Raw genomic sequence first — 15,068 nt, forward strand, 5'->3', positions numbered from 1 at the left:
TGCTCCCCCCCCCAAAAAAAAAGTTAAAAAAAAAACTTTTAAAAGTATCAGTACTCATTGATTTGTATTTTATCCAATGGATTAAATGTGTTGCTTTGATTATTGATTTTGTGCTCAAGTTCCCCCCCAATCTGGCCACCGGGAGCCCTTTCAAGATCCTTCTGTCCCGTCCCCATCATTCTTCAAGAGCATCTTTTTACTTTCAAGGCTCCTCTGGACTTTCCCCATCTCAGTCCTGGAGTGGCCGTCCCTCCAGGGTCCCCAGTGCCATTCCCTGGGGAGAGGAGTTTTGGGTCTAAGTAAGTTCCTTGCAGCTGGCTGTCATTCCTTCGAGGTCCTCTCAGGAGACAGAGCTGAGGAGTCATTTTGTTACTGTTTCATAACAAGATCGCTGATTGAAAACACCACAGAGCTCTCTTTCCTCTCACTCCAAACCTCCCTCATCCTATGTGAGAGCCTGGGTCCTGACAACACCAGCCCCAGGGGACCCCAAAGTCGCTTCCCAAATGTTCTGCCTCCCACCCCCCCCAACCCCACTGCCTCACAAGCCAAGACCAGAGTCTCTTTGTCCTTAGAGGACTCTCCACCAAGGGATCACAGGCAGACAAAGTCCCTCAGATACTGCCCTTTTCTTCAAGTGTTTATGTCATCAATATCTTACACAGATCCACTAGTTAGTGTTGGATTCCAATTTACATTTTCCTCCATCCTTTTACTTCTTAAAGGTAAAATCTAATTTTTAGGGTGTACTGGGAGACGTGCACGATTCCTGACTCTGGAGGGAACCCTATGGTCCAGGTGATGACCCCAACACTACTGTCAAAAGTCCCCCCCAACAAGCAGGCCTTAAAACTCTGCTCCATTCCTTCTGAAACAGCCCTGGACTGGCTGCAGGACTCCTGCGCTTCGTCAGCCTCGGGCCCACCGGCAGCCTTGGCAAATCCCTGGCCTCCCCGGACCTTGGCCCTGCTGCACCTGTGAACTGAGTCACAGCAGAGGTCTCGGGACAGCTCATGCACCCAGGACTTCAAAGTTTCCACAACACCACCTTCACCCCTTAATCTGTTTCACCTTCACAAGAGCCCAGTGAGTGGCACATAGTAGGATAGTAGGGCTGCCATAAACAGAATTCCATAGAGGAATTATGGGCATCTTTAGTGCTTTTGAACTCTGGTGCTGGAGAAGACTCTTGAGAGTCCCTTGGACTGCAAGGAGATCCAACCAGTCCATCCTAAAGGAGATCAGTCCTGGGTGTTCCTTGGAAGGACTGATGCTGAAGCTGAAACTCCAATACTTTGGCCACTTCGTGCGAAGAGTTAACTCATTGGAAAAGACCCTGATGCTGGGAGGGATTGGGGGCAGGAGGAGAAGGGGCCGACAGAGGATGAGATGGCTGGATGGCATCACTGACTCGGTGAACATGAGTTTGGTTGAACTCGGGGAGTTGGTGATGGACAGGGAGGCCTGGCGTGCTGCGATTCATGAGGTCGCAAGGAGTCGGACACGACTGAGCGACTGAACTGAACTGAACTGAACTTACAGTATTGAAACTGAGGCTCAGAGAGGGGCTGGTTTGCCCTCAAGGTCTCATTAGATGAGAAACGCCCTGAAAACACTGCTCCATCCCCAGTACAAAGCACTTTGGGGGGTGGGGGGAGCCAGGGCCGGGTTTATGCAAATTTCCTGCGAGGAGGTCGGGGATTGGCTGGCTCGGGCGGAGGCGGGGCGTGTCTTTGGCCCAGGGCCGACAGGTGCGCGCGGCGGGACAGGCGCGGTCCAAGCTCGCCCCCTGGACCACCATCCCATCCTGTCGCAGCTTCTCCCAGGTGATGCCTCCGCTCTGGGTCGTGCTGGCCTTCGGCTGCCTGCGACTTGGCTCCGGTAAGCGGGGAGTGAGAAGGGATGGGGTCTGTGCCCACCGTGGACGGAGGTGGGGGGTGTCCTGCACCCCGCAATTCTCCTGAAGGGTCGTGAGAGGCACCTGGATGGGAACTTGTCTTATTCACTCCAGGAATAGGCGTGGGTGCCCTGCTCTGCGCCAGGCCGTGTGCAGGCTCTGGGGACCCAGATAGGACTACTAATAGCTAACATTGAGTAATAAGCTTTCTCTGATGGGGATTCGAGGGCTCGATGCTGGCTGTTACAAGAGGCAGACACACAAGGGGCTGCCTGCCGGAGAGCAGGGGCCGGTCTGGACTAGATTCATGGTGATGCTTTGATCGGGAGGGGAGGCACATTTCAGGCGAAGGAGCAGCATGGAAGGAGGGGGGCGGCAGGGTCTACCCTGGGAACCTCCCGCCCATTGTCCATCGTGTGGCTGGAGCCTGAGGTCAGGGGGTGTGCATACAGGTCAGGCTGGGGACCCATGAAGTAAGGCCCAGAGCTTCAGGGCCTCACTGCCCCTCTAGAGAGGCTGGACCGTGTTGGAGAGCAACAGAGATCCCCCAAGGGGCCCAGTGAGAAGGGGTTGCAGTCAGCTTTGCAGGCCAGAGAGCAGAGGGTGGGGGAGGGCTGGTTCCTGGGGTCCAGGTGAAGAGGGTGGACTCAGACCTGCGAGATGCATGGGAGGGGCTGTGGGGTTCTTGGCGACCGGCTGTCTGTTGGGGGGAGCGAGATGGCAGCAGTTCAGCCGGACTGCCTGGTTTCTGCCCCGGATGGCTGGGCGGGGGGAGGGGCACAGGGGCTCTCCCCACGTCTGAGACAAGCTCCTGAGATGGCCTGTGGGGAGAGGGAAAGCCAGTGCCTGGTGCCAGCAGCCGCTCACTAGCTGCAGACCTGCGTGTGTGGGCGTGCAGATGGTTGCCCGTGGGTGTGGGCAGTTCTGCCGGGGGTCAGCTCCCATCCTCACTGCTTCCTCCAGGTGTGAACCTCCAGCCCCAACTGGCTAGCGTGACCTTTGCCACCAACAACCCCACCCTCACCACAGTGGCCTTGGAAAAGCCCCTCTGCATGTTTGACAGTTCAGCGGCCCTCCACGGCACCTACGAGGTCCACCTCTATGTGCTGGTCGACTCGGGTAAGAGTCCTGCTGCCCTCAGGCTGCTCTGAAAGGGGCTTTGAGCTGTCTGTGGGCAGGAGGCGGGGAGACAAGATGAGGGTGCTCCATCCGTGCAATCAAACCACCCCGGGCACCTCACTAACACGCTCGGGTATCTGCTCTGTGCTAGCCCTGGGCTGGGTACATCATCCCTGGAGGGACATCTAGCCTAGAGGGGGAAATAACAGCATCGATCATGGAGCACTTACATCCTGCTTGGTGCTTTGCAGACCTTAGAGCTAATTGTTACAACCTGCCTGCAAGGTGTCCGTTAGGATGCCCTTCACAGGGGCAAATTAATCAGGGCCCAGAGAGGCAGAGTGACTCGTGGGAGTTCCTGAGCTGGAGATCAAATCAGAATCTCTGGTCCTCAAGCTCAAGTCCTTCCCAAGGCTTCCCGAGGTGGTTTGAGATGGGTGTCTGGGAGATGTGCTGGCTCTGGGCCAGCCTCACCTGTTCTCTGGCAGCAATGCTGGGATCCCGGAGGAGGAACCCAATGACCGCCTCTTAGCTTTCAGCCATTTACAATAGCTCATGTAGGGCCATGATTTTATTGACTGCCTACCCATGCCCAATCCCAGTCTGTGGGCACTGTGGGGTGTTTCCCTTGCATTTCACAAAGGGTCTAGAGAGATACAGTGAGTGGTCCACGATCACCCAGCAAGTAAGGAAGAGATCCCAAGACCCAGCTCGGCACTGGTGCAGAGAGGATGCTTAGGGACATATGTTGAATGACCGAGTGAGTGACTCAGCCCAGCACTGCCTCCACAGCCAGCTTCAGGAACGCCTCTGTGCAGGACAGCACCAAGACCCCTCTCAGCTCGACATTCCAGCAGACGGAGGGGGGGAGGACAGGGCCCTACAAGGCCGCGGCCTTTGACCTGACCCCGTGCAGTGACTCGCCCAGCTTGGATGACATCCGGGATGTGTCCCGGGCCTCGGAGATCCTGAACGCATACCTGATCAGGGTGGGTGCCAACGGGACCTGCCTGTCGGACCCCAACTTCCAGGGCCTCTGCAACCCACCCCTGTCTGCAGCCACGGAATATAGGTGAGTGTGAGCTGCTTCTGGAAGGTGGCAGGTGACTCGGTGCAGGGGAAGGGTGTCGCCTAGAGCTGGGTGAAGTGTCAGAGGCCACATTCCTTCAGAACCTACCACATGCCAGGATGTCCTGGGTACCACGAAGGTTCCTGGCTTCCTGGGCAGGCGACCATGCACAGGGCCCTGTGCTCAGAGGGACTACCTCTTGGCTTAACGCTCTGCCATCACCATCCTGAAATCCTTAATGTTTAAACAAGGGGCCACATTTTCCCTTTTGCACCGGGCCCCACAAAGTACACATCTGATCCTGGCCCATCACCCGTGTAGCCGTTTGTTTGACAGTGAAGGAAGGAACGGTGGTCCAGAAGCAGAAGGGGGTCACTCTGAGAAAAGCTGGGTTCAGTGTGAAGGCTTCTCCCTGCTCCCCGCGGTGTACCCTACCGTGGCCCACTCCAGGACCGAGGGCCCCCGATTCACTTTCACACCTATGTCCTGAGCATCTTCTCGGGGCCGAGTTGGGGGCTCAGCCGTGACCCAGGCCCGGGGGTCTTACCCAGTGCCAAGCCTTGACTACACCCACTCCAGTTCCCATGGGGATACCTGGACGGGGGTCTCTGTACCCTCTGGGCCACACCTGGACCCAGGCCATCACTCCGCTCCATCCTCTCAAAGAGCCCACTCCTCCCCTCTACTCGGCCACCAGGCAGGACTTGAGTCCTGGACGTCCTTGCCCCCACCCTCAACCCTTACCTCTGACCTTGTTCTTCATGGGAGAAAATCTCTCCCTCCTACTTGAGCCCACCCTACCTAGAGGATTCATCCCAGCCTCTGAAATTCCCATCTTCAAACCTATCAAAGCAGGGGGTTAAGCAAAATGCTGGATGGTATGAAGATTTTAAGGGTCTTCATTTAAATGTCAAACTAGAGGCTGTTGATTTCTTTGACCTCAGAACATTCATCCTTTTTAACTGAAGGTGAAGAAGGCCTAAGGCTATGGGTATTCTGTACTGCTCACCTGATTTTCCTTTATGATTTGCAACCCTTGGTTGGGATTTTCTACCTATAAAGTTAGCCCTTATCAGAGGGCAGCAGTTTTGCAAATGGATATTCTTCCCTTGGTTATTGTTTTTTTTGTCACTTTTGTGAGACCAAAGACCAGGCTAGGAATAGAGGAAGGCAAAAACGCAAGGAGGACAAATGGGTCAATACCCCGAAAATCAGCTATGTGTGTAATACATGCAGCAGAGAAACAGAGGGGCTCCCAGAGGGACAGCGTAGGCTCTGAGGGCTTCGTGGAGGAGGTGTCTGAGCTGGGGAAGCAGCCCAGGGAGAAGGTGATGCCAATGCAAAGTCCAGCAGCAGCCTGCAGCCAGAACAACCCCCCTGCCACCCCACCCATTGTGGCCACCTAGATTTTCATCTCCCACAAGTCCCAGTTCGGCTCCCAACCCCACAATCCCGCCCCCTCCCCATGGCCAAGCCTCACGGGATGGATAGAAGTCATCCCCGCTCCACTTCTTTCCAGGTTCAAGTACGTCCTGGTCAATACGTCCTCGGGCTTGGTACAGGACCAGACTCTGTGGTCGGACCCCATCCGCACCGACCGCCGTAAGTGGTGGGGCTGGACCGGGGGTGGCCCTCAAGGGAACCTGGGCAAGCAGACTCAAGCTGTCACTCGAAAAATTGTCCCCAGACACGGGCAGGTCACTGGATTAATAATTTTCCCCGAGACCTCATCCTCCCTTGCTCCTTCCCTTCCTTCCTCGAGGGCCAGGTCGTGTGACACAGGAAGGTGGAGGACTTGCAGGTGTTTGGATAACTGGTGTGGGTGTTATGGGCTTCCCTGGTAGCTCAGAAGTAAAGAATCTGCCTGCCAATACAGGAGATGTGGGTTCGATCCCGGGGTCAGGAAGATCCCCTAGAGAAGGAAATGGCAACCCACTCCAGTATTCTTGCTTAGAGAGTTCCACGGACAGAGAAGCCTGGTGGGCTACAGTCCATGGGGTCACAGACGGTCAGACATGACTGAGCGACTAGGTACGCGCTGGCCGTCTGGACAGGCATAACCGGAGACAGAACCGACCGGCATCTTCAGCCCTGACGATGCATTTGCCTCCAAAGGGCAGAGAGGTTATCGTGCATTTAGACCCTAACCCGCCCATTTGTTGAACCCTGCCAATGACGACATCATTATCACGTAAGATGTTCCAGAAGCATCTCAGCCACAGGGGCAGGAACCCTGGAGGCAGCAGAGTGCCATTCTCCTGTGGTTTTTCTAAAGTGGGGGGGTCTTGCAGGCCCAAGCATCTGCCCGTGGTCCTGCCTGTCTGTCCTCAAGCCTCCAGCTGTGTTCTCAACACAGATCTGAGGTTTATAAACTCAGAATTGTGTCTGCTAAAGCTTAGGGGCGACAGAAGTGATTTCCCAGTGTAATTTTGAGAACCCATGACCCTGATTTTAGACCTCCCCAGGACTTCCTTGGCTGTCCAGTGGTTAGGACGCCACGCTTTCACTTCTGGGGGCCCAGATTTGATCCCTGGTCGGGGAACTAGGATCCCACAGGCTGCGTGGCACAACCAAAAAAACCAAAGAACTCCGCTGCCACTCACAGTGATCTCGTGGGTCAGTTAGGGCTCTGCGAGGTCGCCTGAGGTCACAGGGCCAGTGAGGGTGCAGACGGGCAGGCCCGGGTGCGACTGGGTGGTTCCTCGCTACCCTCCGGTGGCACAGCCATGCTCTGTGGTCCCACTGGATCAACACTGCCCCGGCACCAAGAGTGCCAAGTTCAGTCCCAGCCGCTGAGCCTCACTGCTGTGTGAGCCCTTCAGAACCTCAGTTTTCCCATCTGAGAAATGGGAAGGGATATCCTTGCCCCACTTCCCCAGCAGGGCTCCTTTGGGCAGTCCAGATGAAAGCTCTCTAAGGGCAGGGCCTGGAGATCAGTCTGCGTGGAGAGCGTGCCCTTGGGGACGGGGCAGACCTCTGGCTTGAGGCTGGAGTCCGGGCCCTGTTGAACAGGCATGCACTCTCCCTAAGCTGCAGTAAGCGATCTGCAAATCAGGGTCTCGTGGGATCTACCAGGGACACTGGATGGGAAGCGGCCAGCTCACAGTATTGTCCACTTAGGTCCAGTGGGTGACACTGGTAAGAGCAGAGGGAGCCCACAGACCCCCTGGCTCCGTCAGATTAGAGACCTTTCAGTTCAGTTCAGTTCAGTCGCTCCGTTGTGTCTGACTCTGCGGCCCCATGGACTGCATCACGGGCCGGCCTCCCTCTCCATCACCAACTCCAACACCAAACTCGTGTCCATCGAGTCAGTGATGCCATCCAAACATCTCATCCTCTGTCGTCCCCTTCTCCTCCTGCCTTCAATCTTTCCCAGCATCAGGGTCTTTTCCAATGAGTCATTTCTTTGCATCAGGTGGCCAAAGTATTGGAGCTTCAGCTTTGGCATCAGTCCTTCCAATGATTATTCAGGACTGATTTCCTTTAGGATGGACTGGCTTGTAGACCAAGGGACTCTCAAGAGTCTTCTCCAACACCACACTTCAAAAGCTTCAGTTCTTCGGTGCTTAGCTTTCTTTGCTCCGCCTGTATTTTGTTTATAATCTGCATTCCATCCGTCTTCACTGGAAGACTTGAGACCGTTTATCACTTAAAATCAGGAGAAAAGACAGTGATAAGAGGGTGAGAGTAGACACACGCACGACCAAGTTGGGGAGTGGAATACGGAGGCGAGTATAATTCCACCTAGGCCCAGGGGGAGGCATTGACCTGGCCTCGCTTCATCCCTGAGAGTTTTGGCTGCCAAGGCAGGCACGCCCTCCCTGCCCCCCACCCCCCCATCCCTGGGAGGAGGCTGGGTGGCGCAGTGTCCAGGCAGCGACCGCCTGCCCCCCGCAGTCACCCCGTACTCGGCGATAGACACGTGGCCCGGCCGGCGGAACGGGGGTATGATCGTCATCACGTCCATCCTGGGCTCCCTGCCCTTCTTCTTGCTCGTCGGCTTTGCTGGCGCCATCGTCCTCAGCCTCGCGTGAGTACCTGCCAGCTGGGGGGTGGGGTGCAGCGCTTGGGGACACTCCCCACGGGAGGCTCTTCCGAGGTGGGGAGAGCCTGGGAGCAAAGCTGCCTTCTGCCCTGGGTGGGGTGGGGGGCCCAGTGAGAGGGGAGCAGGGTCCCGGGGAGGCCCAGGTCAAGTCTCAGCTGGGTAAGAGGGGCGCCGCGCCGAGGCTCTGTGGATAGACCCCAGCTCCGACACAGTGGTGCGTCTTGGGCAAGGATCGGGCTGGCCGAAAAGTTCGTTTGGGCTTTTCGTACCATCTTATGGAAAAACCCAAACAAACTTTTTGACCAACCCAATATCTTATCCTTCTGTGCCTCAGTGTCCTCTTCTGGAAAATGGGGATTCTGATCAATATTGTCTACCCTGTGGAGTTACGAGGGATGGGTGAAATATTACCTCTACTACACGGCCTGTTGAGTACTCAGGCAGTTGCTGTTCAGTCGCTCAGTCGTGTCCGACTCTTTGCGACCCCATGGACTGCAGCATGCCAGGCCTCCCTATCCTTCACCAGCTCCCAGAGCTTACTCGAACTCGTGTCCATCGAGTCGGTGATGCCATCCAACCATCTCATCCTCTGTCGTCCCCTTCTCCTCCTGCCCCCAATCCTTCCCAGCATTAGGGTCTTTTCTAGTTTCAGGGCGGAATCCAGGTACTAAACAGGTCTTAGCTTTTGTTATCAGGATGGGGACACTGAGGTCTGTGGTGGGGAAGGAGGCCCAAGGTCACACAGCCCGTTAAAACGGAGCTGGCCCCGAGCTCCCGAGTCACCTGAGTCCACTGACAACTCTGATGTGCATCTATTTAGATTAGGACTGGAGGGGTCCCCTGGGGTGTCTGGAGCAGCTAACAGAGCTGCCTGATGGGAAGACAGGCGTGCAGTCACAGGATGGAGCAGGGAGTGAATCAAGGCACCCATGGGTGCAACTGCTGTGGGAATCCAGAGGAGGGCAGTGCAGATCCTCCCTGGAGTATCAGGGTGGGCTTCCTGGAGGAAGGGTCGGCAGGAACAAATTCTTATCAGGACTGGGATGAATTGAAAACTCATGTGCAGTGCGCATCTCAGCAAGAGAGGCAGGAGACCCAGGCAGCTTTAAAGAAGGAGAGGGGGGATGCTTGTCCCAGTGTCGGTGGAGAGGGTGGATGGAAAAGCTTCTTGGAGTGGGTGAAATTAAGTGGAAATACAGAAACTAGCCAGGCAGATTTAAAGACATGTGTGGTGGGTGAAGGACGGAGTAGGGAGACAGAAGTGACCTTGGAAATCAGATTGCTCTCTGGCATTTAGATTAATAAAAACAAATAGTAGATGAGATTAGCCACCAGGGGACTGGTCTGTATGGCCAGATCTGGGAGCAGGTGGGATGTGATTACGTCCCTCCCTCCCTTTGGGCAGCATCCTAACCATGTTCCTGTTATCTGACCTCAGTTTGGCTCTTCCATTGGTCTCTCCTACCTGCGACATCCCAGTTCCAGCTGCCCCCAACTCCCCATTCTTACCCCAGACACACCCCAGTCCTTCCTATCAAATGCCTGCGATGCCTTTCTGTGCCTCCACTCTCTTCCTTTAAGGCCAGACTAATTGCCCCCTCCTCCAGGAAGCCCTCCAGTGGCTTCCGTCCCCGGATTTGTCCACTCTGCCTGGTCATTGTTTGCTGTGGTCTGTCTCCCATAGAATCTTAGCTCTTTGGGGACATTTGTCCAGCTCAGTAAGACTTGTAAATTGTCCACCCGCTTCCAAAAGAGTGACGCTTTCCTTAACGGAGGGCCTGGCACACAGGAGGCACTCCAGAAAGACCGGTCTATTGAATGAAGGCCGAAGGTGACCTCTGTGAAAGCCATGTCTAAGCAGAAAGGCCCCTGCCCAGCTGAAGGGTGGGGTTAGCTCTGCGCCCCTAACCCTGGCTCTGTTCATCTCCTCTGTCAGGGACAGGGGTGATGCTGATGGGGCAACAAGCCACGACTCCCAGATCACGCAGGAGGCTGCCCCCAAGTCCCTGGGGACCTCGGAGACCCCATACACGTCTGTGAACCGGGGGCCGCCCCTGGACAGGGCCGAGGTGTACGCCAGCAAGCTCCAGGACTGAGCCCGGGCGCCTCTTCTGGGCAGCCACAGTCCCTCTGAGGGCCTTGCCCCGGGGGTCTGCGGGGGACAGTGTTCACACCCGGACCCCACCCAAGGCGAACTAACACAGGCCCATGCATCCAACTACAGGAACACGCTTAATAAAACCTTCCCGAGATTCAGAGTTCAATAAAGATGTACAGAATGACTGAGATGCTGAATGAATGACCGAGTCGCTGTCATTTTGAGGGGTTGCATTGTTTCTCTAGGGGGTGGGGGTAGGGGGCTAGCTTTCAGTCAAGGCGAGGGTGCAGAGGGTAAGATCTGGGCTGGTGGCACACCTTCTCCTCTGGAAGATGGGAAATCAGCGCCCCCATGGGCTTACGGGAGCTTTAGGGGCCGGCCCTGTGACAGGTTCAGGTCCGTACTGGTCAATATGTCCTTGGGCTTGGTACAGGACCAGACCCTATGGTCGGACCCCATCCACACCGACCGCCGTAAGTGGTGGGGGTGGGCCGGGGGTGGTCCTCAAGGGAACCTGGGCAAGCAGACTCATGCCATCACTCAGAAAATTGTCCCCAGACACGGGCAGGTTACTGGATTAATAACTTTCCCCGAGACCTCATCCTCGACCGCTCCCTCCCTCCCTTCCTCGAGGGCCAGGTCATGTGACACAGGAAGGTGGAGTACTTGTTGGGTGTTGGGCCAGCTGATGCGGGTGTTACCAGCTTCCCTGGTGGCTCAGGGGTAAAGAATCTGCCTGCCAATGCAGGAGACCCGGGTTCGATCCCTGGGTCAGAGGAGAAAATGGCAACCCACTCCAGTATTCCTGCCTGGAGAATTCCGTGCAGAGGAGCCTGGCGGGCTGCAGTCCAAGGGGTCTCAAAGAGTCAGATGGAACTGAGCAATTAAGCACGCACGCGCGCCAGATGGGGCACACGTGTGGTTATTAGATGCTATTTGGGGTTTGCTGGCCTTGAGGTCCTGGAAACCGATCTGGGCCCAGGGTGCGGCTCTGCGGGCATCACATTCCTCTCTGCCCCCATCAGCTCTTTGTCTCTGGAGCTCAGCTTCCCCATCTGTAAATGGGCTGATGCAGGCAGTTAACTTAAGGGTGACGCACGCCTGAGTCCCTTCACAGTTTTCTCTGAGGACCCCCCTAGAGATGACACCGAGTCCCCCTCGGGGGCTGGACGGGCTCTCCCAGTCCCGGGTCCATTCTGTCTTCTGAGCCAGGTAGCAAGACCGCTTCCCTTTCTGGGGTGTGCAGAACAAGCCAGCCCCACTTCCCATCACTGAAAGAAGAGGTTGGTCAGGGGACTTCCCCAGTGGTCCATGCTTCCAATGCAGCAGGCAGGGGTCTGATGCCTAGGTGAGGAACTGAGATCCCACATGCCACGGGGTGGCCAAAAAAGAGAAGAGGTTTGTCAGAGCAGGTTTGGTTAAAGCAGGAAGCTACCTGACACCATGAGAAAGCGCCCCGTGGGCTGATGGGGTGCTCTCAGAACACCGGACCGTCCTCCAGGGCCGTGGATGCCAGACATGTCCAGAGGCACCAGAGGGGTCCCTAGCCGACGAGGCAGGAGGTCCCCGTGGAAAAGGGGTAAACCGTCTTTGGGGAGCTGGGGATTGGGGCGGTGAGCTTGGATTCAAGGACAGAGGTTACCAGAGATTTACCAGCTTCCAGCCAGTTCTAATTAACCAGCAGAACAATCCAAGCCGGGGGTTGGGGGTGGGCAGGAGAGGCTGGGCCTGGCTGCTGGGTTCTGGACTGGACTCAGACTTCCCAGAAACGTTTAATGATACATACCCACAGAAGTCATTTTTCTGGCTCACGTCTCAGGTTCTGAAGGAGTCCCTCTTCCCATGACTGAGAGGCCAGGGCTTCCAAGCTGAGTTGTCCACCTCTGCACAGATGTGGCTTCCCCTCCCTCCCATCTCAGGCGTGGTTCATGCATGAGCCGGCCACCACACACAGGCGTGTGACTGGGGGCACGGACATACCCTCTCTGCTCTTCTCTGACTGCCTCTGTGCGTAGAGAGTCAGGTTGCTTCGGAAGCTTGCTCCAAAATAGGTGATTTTTTTCTGAAATCTAATCACTCCCAAGGGAATGTCATTCAATTAAATCCACCTAAACCCTGAGGCCCAAGCTTAGGAAAGCTTGGAGTCACCCATCTGGTCAGAATAGAAATGCACAGGGGAGTTGTCAGAGGGGAGACCCTGGACAGAGCATGGTCTGACCTTGGACACACAGGTCAGGCTAGAGAGAGGTGTAAGAACCAGAGGTGAGACGCCCCTCCCCACCCAACCAGGACAGGCATAGCCAGGAGGGCTTCTTGGAGGAGGCAGTGCTTCCCTCAATTTCCTACCATCTCTATCCCAGAGCTCCCGAGGCCAGAGGTCATGTTCCATGCCCTGTCCCCAATAGACAGACACTCATTAAAGGTAAAAAGTTCCTGGAATGCCATATATCTTTCCTGTTTCTCCATTTTTAAGTGAATAATTCTAAATTTGGCAAGCAGTGGAGCACACAGCCTGCTTGACCAGAGAGAAGGGGCTAAGCTGCTCTTTGACGAGGCTCAGTCCGACCCCCTGCACGTTTCTCGGGAGTTCTTCCTTCCGTCCCCTTCCAGGCCCTCCCCAGAGCCCGTGAAGCCACCACCACCATCGAGATGACGGACACACCTGCCACCCCCAAAAGTCTCCTCCTGTGCTTTGCACAGCCTCCCTCCTGTCCCTCCTTGCCACTCCCCCGCCGACTGATTTTGCTTTCTGACGCTAAAGATTCTATAGCACGTTCTAGAATTTCATGTAAATGGAACCACATAGAAAGGTCTCTTTTTGTCTGACTTTGCTCTCCTCAGAACAATTATTTTGAATTACTTCTCTGGTGGTCCCGTGGCTGAGACTCCACGCTACCTATGCAGGAGACCTGGGTTCGATCCCCGGTCATGGAGCTAGATCCCACATGCCGCAACTAAGAGTTAGCATGACGCGGCTGGAAGGTCTCACGTGCCACAGATAAGCCGTGGTGTGGCCGAAATAATTAAACCAACACCCCAGACCTTGTTTTGAGATGCATCACATTGCAGCGTGTACTACCATCTGGTTCCTATTAACTGCTGAGGAGGGATCTGCTGCGTCAGTATTCTCCAGTTTGCGGATCCGTCCTTCAGCTGGTGATGTGCCGTCTGCTTGTTTCCAGCTTGGGACTGTTGTGACTGACGCTGTGATGAAGATTCGTGTACACATTCCTATATGGACACATGTTCCAGTTCTCCTGGGTAAATCCCTAGGGGTGGAACCGTGAAAAACCTTTTTACTTTGAAACCATTGGAGATTCACAGGAAGCTGCCCCGAAGCCACAGAAATACCGGGAATACCTGTGGACCCCTCGCCCAGTTTTCCCCAGTGTGAACATCTTGTATAACAACAGCATCGTTATACCAAAACCAGGAGGTTAATATTGGGAAAACCCACGGAGTTTATTCACAGTCGCCGGTTTTACCAGCACTTATGTGTCTGTGTGTGTTCTGTGCGATGTCATCCCCTCTGTAGGTTTGCGTCGCTCCTACCACAAGCAGAATGCAGAGCTGTTAATGCTGTAAATCAGAAAGAAAGTGAAAGTGAAGGTCGCTCAGTCGTGTCTGACTTTGCGACCCCATGGACTGTAGAGTCCATGGAACTCTCCAGGCCAGAATACTGGAGTGGGTAGCCCTTCCCTTCTCCAGAAGGTCTTCCCAACCCAGGGATCGAAGCCAGGTCTCCTGCACTGCAGGTGGATTCTTTACCAACTCAGCTATCAGGGAAGCCCCTATTAGGGGAAAAAAAAAAGAGATACAGAACTTCCCTGGTGGTCCAGAGGTTAGGAATCTGCGTGTCACTGCAGGCTTCGATCCCTGGTCTGGGAAGATCCCCCCTGCCTCCAGGCAACTAAACCCCGGGGACCACGACTACTGAGCCCTCGCGGCCGGGAGCTCATGCTCTGCAACTACAGAAGGCGCCGCAGGGAGAAGCCGGAGCCCCGCAACTGGAGAGGCGCTCCAAGAGTCGCCAAGAGAGAAAGCCCGCAGGCAGCAAGGAAGACCCAGCACAGCCGAAAAATAAACACACAAAGTAAATAAAATGTTTTTTAAAAGAGAAGGAAAAAGATACAGAACTTTTCCATCCCCACAAGGCTTTCTCCTGCTACCCCACTCATAACCTCCCCCCAAACCCCCGGTAATCACTCATCTACTCTCTCTAGCTCTACAACTTTCTTTTAAAAAATACTGTATAAGTGGAACCATACTGCATATACCCCTTTGAACAAAAAAAATTCTCATAGCAGTATAACTCCCTTGAGGTCTGTCCAGGTTGTTGCAGGTATAAACAGCACATTCCTTGTTATTGCTGAGTGCTGTCCCGTGATGTAAACGGATCACAGTTTGTGCATCTGTTCTCCCACTGGAAGAACTGTTTGTTTGTTTCGAGTTTTTAGCTGTTGTGAATACAGTTGCTCTGAATATTTATGTCAGTGTCTTACCTGAACATAATTTCAATTTTTTCTGAGTTGAAGACCTAAGTGCTGTTGCTGGATTGCATGGGAAAGTGAATTTTTACTTTAAAAAGAAATCACCAAACTATCTTCCAGAGAAGCTGGAAACCATTTTACAGTCCCACCAGCAGTGTATGGGTGACCAGTTTCTGCACATCCTCACCGGCACTTGGTGTTAATATTTTTTTAAATTTTAGCCCCTCTGATAGGCGTGCAGCGGCTATACAGCTTCACATTCCCACCCCTGGTGTGAGACTTTCGTGGCAGCACTTGGCACGGTCGGGCTTTTAAATGTTGGCTAGTCTGTATGGACAGCTCATGGAGTT

The 15,068-nt window shown here is 54.8% G+C and overlaps 2 protein-coding genes across 3 annotated transcripts in view; both read left to right on the forward strand.

Annotated features, from left to right (window-relative positions):
* The window catches only part of FAM118A (family with sequence similarity 118 member A), a 343,668-nt gene that overhangs the window by 132,042 nt on the left and 196,558 nt on the right, over positions 1-15,068 (forward strand). The gene's annotated exons all lie outside the window — the stretch shown is intronic.
* Positions 1,681-10,226, forward strand: UPK3A (uroplakin 3A). Of its 2 annotated transcripts, XM_065924290.1 has the most exons (6): positions 1,681-1,881; positions 2,861-3,016; positions 3,809-4,088; positions 5,605-5,687; positions 7,983-8,115; positions 10,067-10,226. In XM_065924290.1, exons 1-6 carry the CDS (start codon positions 1,830-1,832, stop codon positions 10,224-10,226), a joined length of 864 nt encoding a protein of 287 aa, XP_065780362.1. In that variant the 5' UTR covers positions 1,681-1,829. The 2 variants fall into 2 exon arrangements, with proteins under 2 accessions (XP_065780362.1, XP_065780372.1); XM_065924300.1 differs by lacking the exons at positions 3,809-4,088; positions 5,605-5,687.

Source organism: Muntiacus reevesi, chromosome 1 (assembly GCF_963930625.1).
Source record: "Muntiacus reevesi chromosome 1, mMunRee1.1, whole genome shotgun sequence".
Taxonomy (NCBI): domain Eukaryota; kingdom Metazoa; phylum Chordata; class Mammalia; order Artiodactyla; family Cervidae; genus Muntiacus; species Muntiacus reevesi.

Coding starts and splice junctions, on each gene's coding strand:
- UPK3A (XM_065924290.1), top strand. CDS start 1,830: ATGCCTCCGCTCTGGGTCGTGCTGGCCTTCGGCTGCCTGCGACTTGGC. Junction 3,017..3,808: donor CTATGTGCTGGTCGACTCGG/GTAAGAGTCCTG, acceptor CTGCCTCCACAG/CCAGCTTCAGGAACGCCTCT. Junction 4,089..5,604: donor TCTGCAGCCACGGAATATAG/GTGAGTGTGAGC, acceptor ACTTCTTTCCAG/GTTCAAGTACGTCCTGGTCA.